This window comes from Talpa occidentalis, unplaced genomic scaffold (assembly GCF_014898055.3).
Source record: "Talpa occidentalis isolate TD23 unplaced genomic scaffold, MPIMG_talOcc4v2.1 talOcc4.13, whole genome shotgun sequence".
Lineage (NCBI taxonomy): Eukaryota > Metazoa > Chordata > Mammalia > Eulipotyphla > Talpidae > Talpa > Talpa occidentalis.
The window spans coordinates 43,841,671-43,859,743 of NW_023601322.1; the positions used below are offsets into that span (position 1 = coordinate 43,841,671).

Genomic DNA, 18,073 nt, shown 5'->3' on the forward strand with positions numbered 1-18,073 from the left:
AACCTCACAGGAATTCAGCTACTTAATCATTCCTCTTTTGAAGCAGTTTCAAAAGTACATTGTGTTTTCTTGGTGAGTGGTACAGGTCTTGATTATGTATAAAAATCAGAAAAAGTGGTTTAGCTGCTTAACATTTTACAAGTCTGTTACATATAGTTGGATGGATTTGCCCCCAGAAGTTGGTGGGGATAGAGAGGGAATCACTGTGGACAGAGATGTTGGAGTTGTATTTCCAGCTATGTCCACTTCCATTTCATAAAACATACTAACGTAGTGCTTACTTCGGCAGCACATATACTAAAATTGGAACTATACAGAGAAGATTAGCATGGCCCCTGAGCAAGGATGGCACGCAAATTCATGAAGCGTTCCATATTTTTACCTTGGTGCTGATTATATTTTGAGGCCAACACTCTCCACCCACGGTCTTTTCTACCTCAGGCACTCTGCCACCCAGTCTTGAATCTTTTCCATCTTACTCCGCATCCCTCTGCACTATCCTGAGAACTATGGTGCCTTACACACAAGGAAATGAACTTGCCAAAACAAAAACAAAAACAAAAAAACCTAACTTAGACCCCCTCCCCTTTTTTGTTAAGTCTATATTTTTACGTATAAAGGAAGGAAACCAGACAATATGGACAGAGGTAAATATTGTAATTACCAATTTTTAATGTGGGGAGATTGATAGAGACCCATTGTAGAAGTGACAAACTCAAATCAGTCACTTAAAATTGTGTCACACTGCAAGACGCTAAACCTCAGGAGCAGTTTTTCATCACTCTGAGGATGGAATGAAAACCACAAAGCATTATTCTGATCTTCTCTACAGTGGAGAATTGTGTAGGAAACAAATTTGATGAAATGTTTGCTAAGAAGTCCAACTGGGTTAAACCTACACAAACTTGCACATGCTTGAGAGGCTAATAACTTCTTATTTAGAGCATAGAGCTCCTGACCTGAAACTTTCACATGTGTGTAATTGTCACAATAAAGAGTCTTAATTCTGCAGTATTTCAATCCCTCACATAGAATCCAAGATCAACAGAGCCTAACATGTGTTAGAGTCAAAGTTGGGATGATACGCTTCTGTTGGCTTAATTATTTCCCCCAAAGACAATTATTTATATTTTGGAAGAAGCAGGAGTCCAGTGAAAACACACAGACCTGAAAGCAGTGCATTAATTATTTTATTAATTTCTTCTTTTTACATTATGGGAAACATTCATCTATTTACAATTTTTATTTTTTGTCCACACACAATCTAGGTAAATAAGCCTATGAAATTCCAATTCATAAAGCCATAAAAATGTTCCCCACCCCTCCATCTGAACTTTCAAATTAATCTTTTTTTTCCAAACCAAAATAATTTTTAAAAATTACATTTGGGAATTCAGATATGCTAGTGATTTACATTCCAGTTATTTAAAATATGCATCTAGACATGTTTTAAAAAAGAAATGGTAAATTCACCGGGATAAGGCTTAAATTAAAGTGGGAATGCACAGTAAAACATTAAGGAAACATCTATAAATAACAGAACTATATTACAAATAAATTAGTTCTATTTACCATTTCAAATATTAAAAATCTTTAATCCATTTCTTCATCTCTCTTTACAAAAAGGTTATGTGAATTGTATGGAAACATCTGCAAAAAATATAATAAATACTTAATTTCTTTGAACGTTTTTTGATGTGGGAAACAAACTTCTTTTGTAACCCCCCCTCCCCAAGAAAATGCCCGAACATCTTTATACCAAAGTTAAAGAAAATAAGTACTTTTTCAGGGTACATACATTTTCCATTATGAACTAAAAAAACATTTCTACAAATTACATCAAAAGAACAATGTAACAAAGGTTATGCTCATGAATGTTGGTTTAGGGGCATGAGTGGGTTAACAAGCAGCTCTACGTGGGGTCGTGTTTTAACATCAATAATCAGCTTTTTATAAAGTGTTTGTACAATTTAAGTTGTGTTTTTAAGGAAGGCAAAGGTCATGATGCCTGTCGGCATTCAGCTAAAAGATTTAAAATTCTTACCAAAAATAGCTTATGAATATACAAATACCATTCACTTAAATAAGATAAACAGGCCTTCTCTTGTCTCTCTTTAAAATATCCTGGGCTAAACCAGTTCCCAAAGAAAATATTGAAACATATTAGAAATCTATTTCTTAATCCAAATCTTATCTCTACCCCAGGGCACAGATCTGTTATTCAGAACATGGGTCTTCGTGTGGATGCCGCTTCCTTCAAGTTAATCTATGAGTTCGGGTCATTGTCATGTTTGAAAGTGACCATAGGTACCCATGGCAGCAGTTGACTTTACTTGTAAGGTGCAAATTTTGTGTGACTTTCCATTGCGGCTACAAAGTAAAGAAAAAAGTGTATTCTTTTTAAAACCAGCAAACACTTGAAGCTCAAAATCTCGGTATGCTCCAATTTTACAAAGCACTCAAGGTGCTTTGCTCATCCTAGTTAAAAGTTGGTTGGTTGGTTTTGACATAAGTTAGTAGCCCTTTTCTTGTAAAACCACAGCAGTAAACATTTGTGCCCTGTGTATAAAGATAGCTCAAAGCATCAATGGCTCTGAGAGGTAGCGAATTCTCTAGTGGTTTTAGAATATGTCCATGAAAATAGTTGCTGCCAGAATCCATCACTTCTCTAAATTTCATAAATAAAATTAAATTAGCACCTGGCCATGAGTGTGTAATTTTTAAAAAAAGCTTCTCTGGTGCAAGCATATTTGATGTATGTTTTTAAGTCTTTCCTTTTTCAACAATAATTTCTAAGTTTAAGTGTAGAAGCTGGACATCAAGTGCCAGAGATACTTTAAGATCACCACATTCTAAATGTTTAAACTGCTACGAGTAAGAGTATTTAAAAATATTTTCAGCCAGACGCAAAGTGCACACTGCCCATCCATCATGACTAAAAGTGTAGATGACCATTCTCTGACAAAAGCCTGGGTTTCTACTGGTGTTTATGAATCATGCCTTTCTCCCCTCCTCCTCCTCCTCCTCGATGCTGAACCTTACAGGTCAAATTTCTTTTCTCACTACCTGGGACCTCAGGATGACAGCGGCAGCTCTTTGGAAGGACGCAGCATATCTATTTGGGGTAGAGAATTTATTTTATCTGTATAACATAAATATCCTTATGCTGGGGTGTGATCAGACTGTGCAGAAGTGAGAGGAGACTAAAGGAGAAAATGTCTGCAATATGAGCTACGGAGTTAAAATAGACAGATATGTAGCATTCAAAGGGATGACAGAAAAATCCAAACTTTTCTCTGAAAACAGCCTGGCTGCCATTTACAGCACTTCCTAAGCAGGTGTATACTTATATATGTGTAATTAGCTAGGACCCCCCAGGATGGACACTAACAAGTTAATAGAACCAACGCTTTCCGCTTGAAAGACCCATCACCACAACGATATAATATACATAGTACAATAAAAGCTGATAAAAGAATTCAGGTCTAAATGTTCGTACTAAAAGGAAAAAAAAATCCCTTGTGTAGTATCTTAAACTATCAGTGCTTCCTTTGCTTTGCTTTGCCTTGCCATTCTCCATTTTATTGCCTTTCAGAATAGATTAATTTCCCTGAAAGATCGAATTTACAATCTTCTGCTGATTGAAACATTTGAAGCAGTGACATGAAATAACAGTGAGGCAGTTTGTGCAGCTGTCAGAGATGCAGGTACCCCCGCACCTGCAGATTTTGCTTCTCCCTTTCCCACTACACACCCGGGTCCTCCACCCCCAGCCCATCTTGCCCCTCAAGGTTTGTCACACATCGATTCCGGTGAGATGGGGTGATTTCTGAGGTTGAAAATAAAGTGCTCCATCTGCTTTTAAAAATAATAACCGTTTAGGGGAATTAAAGGATCGGAGCCCTAGTTTCTTTCATGTGGAAGACGGTTAAGTCCCAAAGGATCACCCTATGATACTGGATTTCTGAAATACCCTACGGTTTTATATTGCTGAGCTCTAGGAACAGACTAGCTCGAGAGAACTGAGGATGGTGGGTGATCTAAAAGGGCCATTTCTACAGGTGGGTTTGGTTTTGTCGAGAAAAGAACGGGTCGGCTATCTGGATGAGGCAGGGCGACGGCAGCGGGACAGGTGGCAGGTGGCGAAGCTCGGTGAAGAACATGGGCGAACAGGGGCGGGCGCGGGGTGACTGGGGGTCGGCTCCTGCAAAATCGACACTACACCGCGACAGTGGAGTCACTGAGCTCAGAGACAGACGGGCTCGAGGTTGGGGGGGTCGGGGGTGTGGGGGTGTGGGGGAGAACAGGTACTTGGCGGCGACGCGGCGGGGTGCGCGCGGCGGCCCGGGCTTCAGAGCCGGGTCTGCGCCTCCGGGATGTAGATCTCGATGCTCTCGGCGCTCTCGGTGGCCGAGTTCTGGCGGACGGACGCGGCGCGCTTGGCGGCCATCAGGCGCTTGCGGGCCTCCTGGCGCTGCGAGCTCTCCAGCGAGCGCTCCCGGATCAGCGGCGCGGGGCCCTTCGCCGGCTTCTTTGGCACAGGAGGAGGGGCCCTTCTCTCCTGATCAAAGCAGAAGGTTCAGGACATTACACAGCTTCTCAGGACAAGCTTGGGGGCAAACTGGGATAGGTCAGTAGTTAGAACACTCTCTTTTGCTTTTACCCAGGGAGATTAGTTCTGCTCTGCGAACTGTAAATATATTTATCTTTTCTTCATTATTCTGGCTTGGGTATTCAAAAGATGCAGGAAAAACAAAAGACAAAAAACCGGCAAGCTTAAGGCCAAGGGTAAGGCTGGACTGCAGAACTAGATCTCTCCAGGGAAGGATGCGGGTATTTTAAATGCCCCCAGCGGAGAGGCTGCGGCGCCCAGCACATTTAATATGCTGCTCTCTGGAGGCTTCCGACTCGGGTCGGTACCTGTGATGGGGAATGGCTGCAGCAGTCACAGCAGCATCTTAGGATTCTGCATCCCTTCTAAAGAGGTAAGCAGCAGTGCAAACTGGGTTTAGAAACAACACCGCCCCTTTTCCAGGCCCACCCGGTCCTCCCTCTCCCAAATCTAAACAACTGAAAGAGAAAGAAGAGATTATGAGACTCCGTTCTTCAGCTTTGTTGATGCCACAGTCCCACAGTACCCTTTGCACATCACACACAAACACACAGCAGTGCACTTTCCAGAGTCACTCGAGAGGGAGGACACAGATACTCCTACACTCCGCAGTGGAGTCAGTTCCAAGATGGCTCCTAAAAGCTCCTGCTGGGACCGTGGTCCTAAGCGGGCTTGGAACGACTGATGGCCGAGAAGGCAACTCCAATCACAAGGACAGACACAGCACCACGGAAATTTAACACAGGACTGAAAAAGGCCATCCCACGTAGTAGCAGTGAAGTATAAAACGGTGCGATTTTTTTTTTTTTTTTTTTTGTGGGACCCTCGCTGGGGGCCTGGGAACGAACTGGCGCTGCAGAGGCTGCAGGCAGCCTCGCAGCCCAGCGCTCAATCGCTGCGCCACCAGGGGAGGCCCCGGTGCGATATTTTTTAAGGCCACTGCCGAAGCAAAAGCCACTCTCACTTGGGCAGGAAAAAGAAAAAGTGCAGTGGGAGAAAAAGGAATCTAAATCACAAAAAATTTTTAGAATAAGCATGGTGAAGCTGTGAAAAAGTCCACGTGAAGCTAACGTTTTCAATGTAAATAAAATACCCCTTAAGTCTCCTAAAAACTAAAGGTGGAACTTAAAATATGGAATCTGTGATTTTCGAAAGAGCACTCTTCGTGCACACAGCCTTGGAGCACCTAGCAGCTCTTCCTGGCATGAGAGGTGAAGGGACTCGTGGAACTTACTACTTCGGAGTTGCCCTGAAGGCTGTGTGAGGTCTGGTCTCCTTCTGGTCAGAAAACGAAGCACCCGCTATTTGGCCAGCTATGAGTATGCTAGTTAATTTGTCCCTACCAGTTCAAGGGGGGAGGAAAATTTCTGATCATAGACAAAGTGTATACAAATTTAGAAATCAAGTTAACCGATAACTTACTGGGTAAATGTCAATAGGTTACATACATCAGTTCTTCTTAGCATCACTCCTTCTGGACATATAAGATCTTCATTGTTGGGTAACTCAGTGGATATTTTAAAGTATGTATACTGGAAACATTTTAGTCATTTTTTCCTTTCCTTGAAAATTTAATTTAAAAATCAATGACTGAGAAATTAGATGGATCAGCACCAGAAACTAAATTACCAGTGTGTGTGTACATCTGTAGTATTTTCTTAAATAAGACCAACTAATATTTAGCCAACAGTTTTAAACACTGATTAAGGAAAACTAGGTTGAGTGAAAATGTCTGGCTTCCCAAGTGAGAGGCCACACACACATCAATGGTATTTGATGTTTAAAACTAAAACACCAGAACTGGAATGAGGGACAGTGATGGTCCATTACCCCCTCACACTTGGGAGTAGGTTTCTCCCAGGAGCCCACTGACACAGGGAACCCTGATTCTACAATGGGTAGCAGTGTGGATTGTGGTACTGACAGTTCTCTGATAGGTGAAGAGATCTAGAAAGGGTAGGAACACCGATGCTTCATGGGAATACACATACCTAATTTCTAAAAGTTGAATTTCTTGGAACTATTTAACCTCAGGACACAGGAAAGTAACCAATTAACAAAATGTCATGTATGAATGACAAGCCAGTTTAGGGAGGTATTCACTGGAAATCTATATGAGCCTGGTGAAACCATCATAACTAATCAAATGTGAAAATTGCAGTTTATAAATTAAAGGATTTGAGTCTCTATGTCTAAGCTTTGCATGAGGGACCCAGTGAGCGATATTCCCCAAGGCAAATCAACCCAAAGTGACTCTTTAAAAAATTCCCAAAATTTATGATTACTGTGAAACTTAACGGTGCATATTTTTAGATTTCAACAACAGTGGTTTCTTTATTACTATGTTTATGAAATGATTATCAAAGTCTGTTGGTTCTCAGGGCTTCCTATTTTTCTCAGAAACACATCTTAGGGGTGTAAGGAAGTTGAACTCTTGCTATATGTAATCATGCACTGAAGATGTCATTTATTTTAGTTTAAAAAGCAAAATGGAGGCAGTTCCTTCCAGTAACTAAAATGGTTTAACTTAAAGTTTAATTAACAAAAAAGCCACATTCCCATTTTCCAATTCACAGAGACAGATTTTTCTTTAAAAATATGTCTGAAACATATTACAAATAATATCCCAAATGATTACTATGTGAACATTGTCATTACAATGAAATTAATGATATCAGCTCCATTTCACATTGTAAACAGCAAGACTAAATGCAGAAGCCTATTTAGACTGTCCAGTGTTTGTGCAGGTTTTTAAATGAACCATACAAAATCTACATTGTTCTACCTTCTTGTCAAGAGGATCCATCTGTTTCCAATTATTGGCCTTTAACTGATGAAGTTCATCAAATTTCATACTAATATTTTCTATGGACAACTGCAGCATGTCCCAGAACCCGGCCAAATCCTGGGAGGTGGGCCTTGGATGAGCATTAGGATTCTGCACAAGAGAAAAAAAGAGCATTCCTGCGTTAGTACCAATCCAAACCGTATTTGCAGTTTGATTGAGGTATCACTGACAAATAATAGTTGCAAGATATTTCAAATGTACAATGTGATGACTTGTTATACATAGACATTACTAAAGAATTCCCTCCATTAAGTATCAAGTTAATTAACACATTCATTACTTTACATATTTACCTTTTTTTGGTGAGAAAATTTAAGTTCTACTCTATCAGCAAATTTCAATTATATAATACAGTGTGATCACCTGTAGTCACCATGTTATACATCAGCTCTGCAGATCTTACTTATCTTGTAACTGAGTGTTTGTGTCCTTTTACAACTCTCTTCTTTTTGCCTTGACTCCCCTCCATGCCCTGGCAATCACTTTTCTACTCTCTTTCCATGAGTTTGACCTTTTTTTTTTTAATTCCCTACAAGTAGCATTTTTATATACTCATCTGCTTGAGTCAGTGATTCTCAAATGTCAAGATTGTAAAACTCTTCTTTTGTAATTCAACATCTATCAACATGGCTTGGGGGGGGGGGAGACTTTAAACACTTGAAAAATCCCAGAATATATGATCTACAAGATACATTAAAAAAAAAACAAAAAAACACTGTTTATATGAAAATACCATCTTTGAAAAAAGAAACAGAATATTATTATCAGAGGTGGTATTCAACGCCATGCCACTCAACTTTTTTAGATAAGGAATCTAAAATAAGATTTGTTTTAATACTCAAGTCAAAGAAAGTAGTATAAATGAATGATAATAAAATAATTGAATTTTATAACAATTAATATGCTACAAATACAGGAAGTCACTTTCTCATGTAAGTAATTTGACAAAATCATTAGTAAATTAGTTTTTAAATTGACCATACTATAATAGAGCAAATGTGAGAACAAATATCTCTACATAATACTGACTTTCTGTAGGCATCTGCATTTGTTACATTGTTATAAGTTGTGTTGTGTACTTCTGTGGGCCATGGGTGCAGAATTGAGATATTCACCAAGAGAGGCAGGAGAGAGAAGGGGAGAAAGAACAGGAGAGAGGGCAGAAGAGTGAGAGAAGCCCAGAGTGAAGACTTGCCAGGGCCTTGGAGGCCTGCTGGGGGGCTTGGAGGTCTGTCAGCCTCTTGGCTCCCCCCACCCGCACCCCTGCCTGCCGTGTACCTGGTTGCTGCACTACATGTAAGAGCAGAATAAAAGCCTGAGAAAGCCACCAGGACTCTCCATTACCTTTCTGGTCTGCTCGAATCATAGAAAACCTGCTCAGTGGCCTTCCTGCCACTACACTTTCTTAATTGAAAGTTGTTAAGAAAAGATGGTAAATAGACTTATTGTGATGATCACATCACAATGTATACAAATGTCATTATGTTGTACACCTGAAACTAAAATAATCATGTCAATTATATTAAAAAAAAATTAAACATGTTTAGTGTCTAAGAATTGGCCCTCTTTGCCCCCATCCACATAACCCTAACAAGGATAACAGAGTATGAACCACTAGTTATTATGATGTGAGGCACAAAATACATAAAACTAAGAATTTTAAGGTGTCATGCTCACTACAACAGTAGCTAAGCGCATTCATGGTTAGAGGTGTGGAGGCTTCTACATCAGGGGTTTCCGCCTGAGGTCAGTTTTGATTACCTCCTGGTATTCCAGGCAATTGGATAGGCTGTGAAACCCCAAACCACATAATAACTTGAGGCCAGTTTGTACTTTTAAAACCAACCTCTATAAAAATGATACCACAAGAACTTCAGAAAATACAAAGTTCATGACCATGAAAATGAATAGATTGGAAAGAACTTTTTAACCCTTTGATGGACTAGCATTATTGGTCTGAGTTCAAAACAAATACAAGTCAAGATATATTTATAAACTTACAGGCTGAAACTCCCCACAATTCTGAAATTCATTGGAAGAGATAAATTCTAAAGTTTTGCAGTGTTTGGTTCGGTATTAAAATCTATTCCAATGATACTGGTCTTAACAAAAGTTTCTCTAGTATATTGATTAGTACACACACACCAGTTTCTCCATAGTTCAGATAATAACTTTGACAAAGTGCCTCTCAAACAGACTTTTATAATTTCAGAATATATTTCCATATCTTACTGATAACTAAAAACTAAATTGCTCATAGTTTGGAAGTCACTAAAGTCTTTTAGATTGTAAGTCCTCTTGGCTAAATCATTTCAGTGCACCAATGCAGGAAGTGATAGTTCAGTAGGCTCAAAGAGTTTGGTTAAATGTATCATGGGCAATTTTTTTTCTCCCCACCAATGTAGGTATATGGGGAAGGAGAGAGAGCACATATGCTGCCCATAACAAGTGGCAGAAGCACCTTAGCCTGAGGCAGGCCACCTGGAGGGCAGAGGGCACTACCTCTGGTGTGAAGGGAGAAGGTGGCTGGTTTCCTTCACTTGCTTTTACTGGAAAAAATAGCTCTCATTCATTCATTCCATGTCTGAAAGTCTAGTCCAAGATAATATGCAAGTATTTTCCAAGTAAGGAGTTGTTCTTTTTCTCCTCCTCAAAGTAAGAATTCAAGAAAAGTGAGCTTAGGGCCTCCCTGGTGGTGCAAGTGGTTAAGACACAACCTATGAAGCTGTCCACAGCCACTGCAGCACGAGTTCGATCCCCGGCCAGCCAGGGAGCAACTCACATGGTGCAGCAGACCTCTCCTGACTCACCCATTGCTCCCCTCAGTACTGTGTTTCAGTCTGTCTGTTCTGTTACCCACTCTGTCTCTGGTAAATCCTTTCACCACCACCCCCCCCCCACCTCTGGCCTGTACCCCAGCTCTGCTACGGAGGGGTGGAGCTGACTGTGTATCCCCAGGTCTCACCAGGAGGATGAGGAATGAATGTCAAATCCTGGAGGGGATTTTCAGGAACTGACTGGGGTTTGAATCTTGGCTCTGCCTATTGCAGTGTGGCCTTGAACAATCTTCTTAGCCTTTCCACGCACTTTTTCCTAACTGTAAAGCCATCATAAAAATACTATCACTATGAGCTCCATCGGGTCGCTTTGAAGATTTTTAAACTGATCATAAATCTAAAAGCCCTTACATGGCACACATTTGGTACACATTTCCTTCTCAGGGGCCTACCGCCTGAGGTCTAAGTCCTCTTCAGGTTGCCTTCTCACACTTTGGCATCTAAGTTCCTCTGATGGCCAAGGAATATGAGTCCACCAGAAACTAGGAAATGTCAAAAGCTGGCTTTAACAAAGTTAACCTTTTCTAAAATTCTGCAAATATTTCAAAGCATTTCAGCATATGAAAGCCAGGAAAATGGGAAATTTTCCATTACATAACAGCAGGAAATACAGTTATAAATTAGGGGATTTTTTTCCTACTAAGACTATTGTCAAATGTTTTGAATTTTAATGAAAGCAGGACAAAAGACCATCAGAAAACTCTATTCCAGGTGAGAGTTCGTTGGATTTTGACTTGGTGTAAAATCAGTTTTACTTGAGTTGGGCCAGGCTCGGTGACACCTTCTTCTTCTGGTCCTAGCAAGGAAAGGGTAGTGGTGGGGAATGTTACCTACCAGGTTTTCTTCACATAGTTCTCTGAACTGGTAGAATTTCTGGGCCATGAGAAGTTGGGCACTGCCCACAGCAGTTCGGATTTTCCCTAGGACTGAAAAGAGCAAACATACAAGAAGTTTACACATGATGCCTCATTGTTGAGATTTAGTCTGGTAAAGCAAAGAGGAAGTTATGGTGTAATATTTCGGAAAACAGCACCCACACTGCACGCGCGCACTTGCCCACTGACCAGTCATGCAGCTGTCATTCTGTTAGTCCACGTAACAGACGCCTAGGTTAAACCAACTCGGAAAAAAAACACTTGCTCATCATGCAGATTTCCTAGGAATAACGGAGTTTTCCACCATGGCACTGAATGTTACCAAGAAAAGAGGCAAATAGTATTTTTCCCTTTTACTGCAAGGATGAAATCCAAGTGTTTACCAGTATAATCATCCATTTATTTGTGTCAGCACATACGGTCGCTAGCTTGCTTTTTTAATCCAATCCAAACACAGAGAAGCTACCCTAACTTGTGTGGGGGGGGGTCTCTTGGCACTCACCACATCCCATCCACAGCCTTCATTATTTTCCCTGAGCTCAGCCACTGGTACTGTCAGGAAAGAGCCATGAACAGATGAAAGATTTTCTAAGGGAGTGAACATTTTCAGTTTGTTGCCTAGGGAACGTCGCCACCGTACCGGCTTTTCCATTCCACAGACCAATTTTATTGTTAATGTAGGTTTAATTCCCTATGCACTAGGCTGAAAATCTTCCCGTTTACAAGCTACTTCTTGCCTCCCGTGCAGTCGAAGGCAAGAACCCTTCAGCTGCTGGGCGTGCTGAGACGGGGCGGAGCCCTGGGCAGGGCCGTCCTCAGGTCTGCATTGTCCCCAAGGCTCCCCCTCCACCCACAGGGATCAGGCACAGCTGCGCTGCTGGAGCCCTGCCACTGGGCAGCTCCCAACACGCCTCCCTGTCAGGAAGGAAAGGGGAAGGCACTCTGCTCACCCCTTCCCAGCCTGCAGAGAGAACCAGAGGGAACCTCTCAATAAGCTCCACTTGCCCATTTCAAAATCTTCACAGGTAGATATATTCTAGGACACAATCAATATTTTTGCTGTTCCTGTTTTATTCTGAATTTACTGAACTTGAGACTGTGGGTGGAATTAGGTGTCCCTCTCAATCTCATTCCCCACAAAGTCTGAGGAGAAGGAAACAAAGGAAAAAGAAATTTTTTCAGACCCAAGATTTTCTAGTAATTTGCTTCCCTGTTGAAAACTGCCAGGCTGGATATTGGTGCACAGAGTGCTTCTACACAGGGGCTACTCAAAGGCGTCCGCATCCCACACCTGTCACCGGGGCATCTGTGAACCCTCTAAGGTGTCACCAGTCACACCAGACAGCTACAGTTGGAAATTCACTTCCCCAGAGAAAGCAAGGGGTCTTCCCTTGTAGCCCATTGCAGTCATCCTCAGGCCTAAGTTTTTCTTTTTTTCCTTTTGAAGTTATGTTTTTTGTTTTATTTTTTAAAGATTCATTTATTTATGCATACAAGAACTGGGGTACAGACCAGAAGTGTGGGGGGTGAGAGGGTTCACCAGAGGCAGAGTGGGGAGCAGAACAGGCAGACTGACTGAAATACACTGCTGAGGGAAGCAGCAGGCGAGACAGGAGAGGTCTGCTGTGCCATGTGGGTAGCTCCCTGACTGGGGATTGAACTCATATTGCAGTGGCTGATGATAGTTTCATAGTGCTGAGACTTTAGCTCCCTCGCCAAGAGGGAGGCCCTCCTTTTTCTACTTTAACTGATCAATCAGCTGTGCAAGGCCTCCTCTCCCTTTTGTAGCACCCCTTGAAGAAGAGAGGGCATCCTGTGTAACATAGGCACTGCAGTAATTAAGGGTTCAGGCCTGAGTGAGCTGAGCATTCTGACTCCAGCTTATCAGTCACTGGCCTGGACAGGCCACTTAATCTCCATCTTCTGCCATATAAAATGGGACTAACCATACATATGATCTACAGAGTTGTGGTGAGGGTTACAAACAATAACATGAATTGTTTGCAATAGCATTGGACACACGACAAGCCCTCAATACCTGTTGGTATCCCAGGTCAGGACACTGTCCTTTCTCTATAGGGGAGCCAAATATGAGCCCATACTTGCTCTGCCCGGAAGAAATAGGGGATGATTCAGGAGGACCAGACACCTTGGGTTGCCTAGGAGAGTTATCTACTATAGAGGATTTATCCCAGATTTGAGATGAGTTTGAGAAGACATTTCCAAAGTGAACGTGTGGCAAATGTGACAAACTCTGAGTTTTGGGAAACATCTGTGGAAGATGTTGCTGAAGGGCAGAACTGTGACATGAGCTAATCTCAGAACAAACCTAACAGCTCAGAATTAGCACCAAGGCCTCTAATTTGCCGACTGGGATCGAGTAGCTCCTGGGGACCATTTTGATATACCCAAAAACTTTGAGCTAATTAATGCTTCTCAGTTATACCCAAATACCTGCGCTCCACAACAGACTGCTGTTATCAGAGGAGCTGTGCAAGACAGTGATTCTCAAGTGAGGAGAAACAATTATGGCCCCAGCCATCCAGAAAGCACCGCACCATGTACATAGTGACTAACTGTGATAACTTCTTGAAGGAAACAGTGACATCCTGTTCCATTCAGCATGGTCTGGTGAGAGGCCTAGATTTGGAACAAAAGTAACAGCCTTTTTGTTTTCCAGATTTTTGTCTTCCTGTTCCTTGTGCAGAAATTCTACACTGGCTTCAGAATTCCTTGCTTTTCCAGTGTCCCAGTAATGGTCTTTCCTGGGTTCAGGGTGGGGAGACAATGACTTGGATCTAACATGAATCAAAGAAACTGCTGAAATAAATTCTTCCGGTTGAGAAGTGGGCACCTCTTTATTAACTCCCCCGCTTTTCTTCAGATACTTCTCATCTCACAATGTGCTCAAGAAGGATCACAGGAGAGAGGACAGGACTGGGTTAATTCACCTCGCAAAGCCAGGAAGGTCTTTTGGAAGGCCATTGCTTGCTTGGTTTTTGCAAAATTCTGCCTTGTGGGCCTCCCTGGTGGCTTAAGTGTTAAGTCTCAGCACTCTCACCTGAGTTTGATGCCCAGCCAGGGAGCTAACCCACATATGGCAGCAGACATCTCCTGTCTCACCCGCTGCTCCCCTCAGCAGTGTGTTTCAGTAGATCTGCCTGCTCTGTTTCACACCCTGTCTCTAGTGAATCCTTTCACTCCCCAGCAACTCTGGTCCATCCCAGTTCTTGGATGCATAAATAAATAAATCTTTTTTAAAATCTGCCTTCTCAATTATGATTACCTTCTTCTTAAAAGCACATTCACATGAACAACTAGTGCGCCCTGTGAGTCCTGTGAGTCGGGGCAGGAAAATGTGGGCTCGCTCTGTGAGCCCTGTGGGGTTTGAGCCTTTGTTATCTCCTCCTGGTGCTGTTGTGTGCTTGTCTCTCAAAACTCGTCGAAAATTGGATTTGAATCTAGTGAAAAAGAAGTGCTTTCCTTTCTCAACACTTTCTACCCAGCACCAGTGGATAAAGTAGCTGTAACAAGCCAATGGGCAGATCTGATGAGTCACCAAACCCCGTCCCTGCCCCACATTGGCATGGGAGAGTGAAGCACCTCACCTGCTGTGAGTGTCACACAAAAAATTTTCCAGTTGTGGAAGGATGAACCAGCAATCAAGCAAAAGAGATGGTATTTGTAAAGTTCAAGTTTTGTTTTTTCTAGGAAAGAGTATACCTTGTAGTGAGAAGCAAAAGACTATTTCGGTGCAGGGAGTTGTCTTATGAAAACTATGATTTTGGAAGTCCCTGAGACTTTCAGTCAGAAACCCAGCCCTTTAGAAAAGCACACACCTCTGCCCTCCTGCTGACACCTGCGGGGGTGGGGGGGTGGGGGGGATGATTTTTACTTTGGGAACAAGGAGGTAGTATAAAGGCACAAGGGTGAAGACATGAAAGATTTCCTGTCCCTGCCAGTGAATCTGTGGTGAAGCTGCACCGAGTGTCGTGTGCAGTGGTGGCAGGCTAAAACAAAGACTGCTTCCTTGGGGGAAATGCCTGACTTTTTGCTGAGTCAAAATCAGTATTTCACATCCTGAGGCGAAATTACAATATGTATTCTTTAATGATCCCAGATGATTAAGTCTCTAGAATTAAAAAGGCAGAAGCACTGCTTTCTCTAACTGCTTTCAATTCTTATTTACGTTGCCCAAGTCCACGGTCATCAGGCCCTGACATAAAGTCTCAGAAACAGAAAACACTTATTTCTTACCCCTCAACCTGGGCACTACATGGCAACAGAAATAGCTCCCATCTTACAATGGTTCAACTTAACAACTTTAGGATGGTGCTATAGCAATAAGCAGCCAGTAGTTCAACAATACTTTGAATTCTGAATTTCGAGTTTTCCCTGAGCTAGCGATATGTGACTTGGCATGCTTGGTGTGGGCAGTGGCAGCGAGCGGCACCTCCCAGGCAGCTGCTTGCTCACCAGGGCATGTGACCAGTGTGCTATAGCATACCATGTCACCAGCATGTTTTGTATGTTGTGTTTTTTATTTTTTTGTTTGTTGTTTGTTTGCACATAAGAACTGGGGAGTGGGCCAGAGGTGCGGGGTGGTGAGTGGATTCACTAGAGACAGAATAGGGAGCAGAACAGGGAGACCTACTGAAACACACTGCTGAGGGGAGCAGTGGGCGAGACAAGAGAGAAGAGAGGTCTGCTGCACCATGTGTGGGTTAGTTCCCTGGCCAGGATGGAACTTGGGCGTAGATCTGATAGTGTTGAGACTTACCCCTAGGCCACCATGGAGGCCCTGTGTTTTGTATTTTCTCATCCTTTCATGTATACCAAGTACCCATCTGGGTCTCCTGCTTCTGAGATATTCCACATTTTACTATAAAATATGCTTTGTGTTGATTTCACCCAACTGTAGGCTAATGTTAGTGTTCTGAGCATGTTTGGTGGTATATTAAATGCATTTTCAACTTATGATATTTTCAACTGAATAGTGTCCTTCCAAAATTCATGGGTTGGTCCAAGTTCTACCCTCCAACTCACTTGGGATGTGATTCTATTTGGAGATGAGACCTTAAGAGGTAATTATGAAAAGGACTCTCTGGTGGTACAGGGGTTAAAGTAAAGTCTCAGCATTATCAAGCTATTACCAGCCACTGCAGGATAACTTCAATCCCCGGCCAGGGAGCTACCCACATGGCACTGCAGACCTCTCCTCTCTCGCCCACTGCTCCCCTCAGCAGTGTATTTTAGTCAATCTGCCTGTTCTGCTCCCTACTCTGTCTCTGGTGAATCCTCTCACCCCCCCCCAAAACTCTGGCCTGTACCCCAGTTCTTGGATGTATAAATAAATATATCTTTTTCTTAAAAATGAAGTCATTTGAGCACTAATCCAAGAAGACTGGTGTTCTTATAAAAGAAGACATCAAATGCAGACACTCAGAGAAGGAAGACCATGTGAAAACAGGATGAAGACAACCTGTAAGCCCACAGGAGAGGTCAACTTCTTTACCTCAGACTTCTAGCTTCTAAAACTGAGAAAATAAATTGCTGTAATTTAAGCCACCAGCCAATGTCTTTTGTTTTGGTGCCCCTAGCAATGTAATACATTCCCTTCAATGCCCAATTCTCCAAAAGGTAAAATACCTTTGCTCTCGCTGCTTGCTCTTCTCCCTCTGTCTCACTCCCTGCAGTGTGGTCCCCGAACCTCCCCATCTCTTATATCTCTGCATTTGGCACAAAGGAAATTGGAATCTCTTGGTTCTCACAACACAGCCCTGGCCCTAGTGCTGCCTTCTCTGTACCTTTATGGACTTGTCTGCTTCACACCACCTCGCAAATGTTGAACACAAAACTCTATCGTCAGCCCATTTTCTTTATCCCCCTTGAGTGAACTCATCCATTTTTCTGGTTTCAATTATTTGGTGTTTATGTTCCTCAAATTTGTAATTTCAGTGCATACCAGCCCCTCTGACTTGAGAGTAGCTCATCTAACCTGCTCCATCCCTCTCAGCTTCCTCAACCCATGTTCCTGTCAGGATTCCCCAGTTGATTACAGTTAGGTTACCAAGGCTCCCTCATCCCACCAACAATATGAATGTTTTCTTTCCCTTATCTATCTTGGAGACATGGCTTTATTATGGGAACTAGAGGGTCTTATTGTGTGTAATTCCCATGCTTACAACTCTTCTATGGTTCTCACTCATTCATGGGATTTGTGGGAAATGCCTTTCACCGGTGTGGAGGGAGGGTCTGCCTGTCCAACCTTGCCTCTGAGCCCTCCCTCAAAGCCCCTAGTTTCCAAATCCAAATGTGGTCTCTTTCTTCAGTGTCTTGCTCAGACTAAACACTGAGCTGGGGACGCCTGCTGCCTGGGTGCCTGCACGGGTTCTTCCCCTGTGCAGGTGAACCTCCTCAGAAAGCCCTATCTCCTTTCACCACTCCCTGTGGATTGCTCCTCAAAAGCTTTGTCTCTGCTATGTCACATTCTTTCCAGCATGATCTACTCATATGTGTGACTTTTTAGCCAGACCATAAACCTTTTGATGGCATAAGTGCACTCAAGCAACCCTTTCCATCCTGTTGAAGGAATAAGTTTGGTTTTTTGTTTTTAAAATTTTTTTATGATTTATTTATGCATAGAAGAACTGGGGTATAGGCCAGAGGTGCAGGGTGGGGGTGTGTGAGAGATTCACCAGAGACAGAGTAGGGAGCAGAACAGGCAGATTTACTGAAATACACTGCTGAGGGGAGCAGTGGGCGAGAGAGGAGAGGTCTGCTACGCCAGGTGGGTAGCTCTGTGACCAGGGATCAAACTCTTGTTGCAGTGGCTGGCAACAGTTTCATAGTGCTGCAACTTAACTCCTTGTGCCACAAGGGAGGCCCAATAATAAGTTTT

General features: G+C 42.5%; 1 protein-coding gene and 1 non-coding gene across 11 annotated transcripts in view; one reads left to right on the forward strand and one right to left on the reverse strand.

The window, feature by feature from the left end:
• Window positions 1-273: 273 nt before the first annotated feature.
• On the forward strand, window positions 274-380 carry LOC119243903 (U6 spliceosomal RNA). Its single transcript, XR_005124887.1, has one exon. It is a non-coding gene; the product is annotated as a U6 spliceosomal RNA (small nuclear RNA).
• A 3,971-nt stretch (window positions 381-4,351) lies between these two features.
• Window positions 4,352-18,073, reverse strand: part of DLGAP1 (DLG associated protein 1) — a 428,837-nt gene continuing 415,115 nt past the window's right edge. For 5 of the 10 annotated variants that reach the window (XM_054694167.1, XM_037508793.2, XM_054694170.1 and 2 more), the window contains 3 exons: window positions 11,132-11,223; window positions 7,398-7,550; window positions 4,352-4,561 (listed from right to left, as the gene is read on the reverse strand). In XM_054694167.1, the coding sequence (XP_054550142.1) occupies window positions 4,352-4,561; window positions 7,398-7,550; window positions 11,132-11,223 (455 nt within the window). Of the gene's footprint in view, window positions 4,562-7,052; window positions 7,551-11,131; window positions 11,224-18,073 lie in introns of those variants that run through there. The other 5 variants (XM_054694171.1, XM_054694166.1, XM_054694165.1 and 2 more) reach the window with 1 other exon arrangement.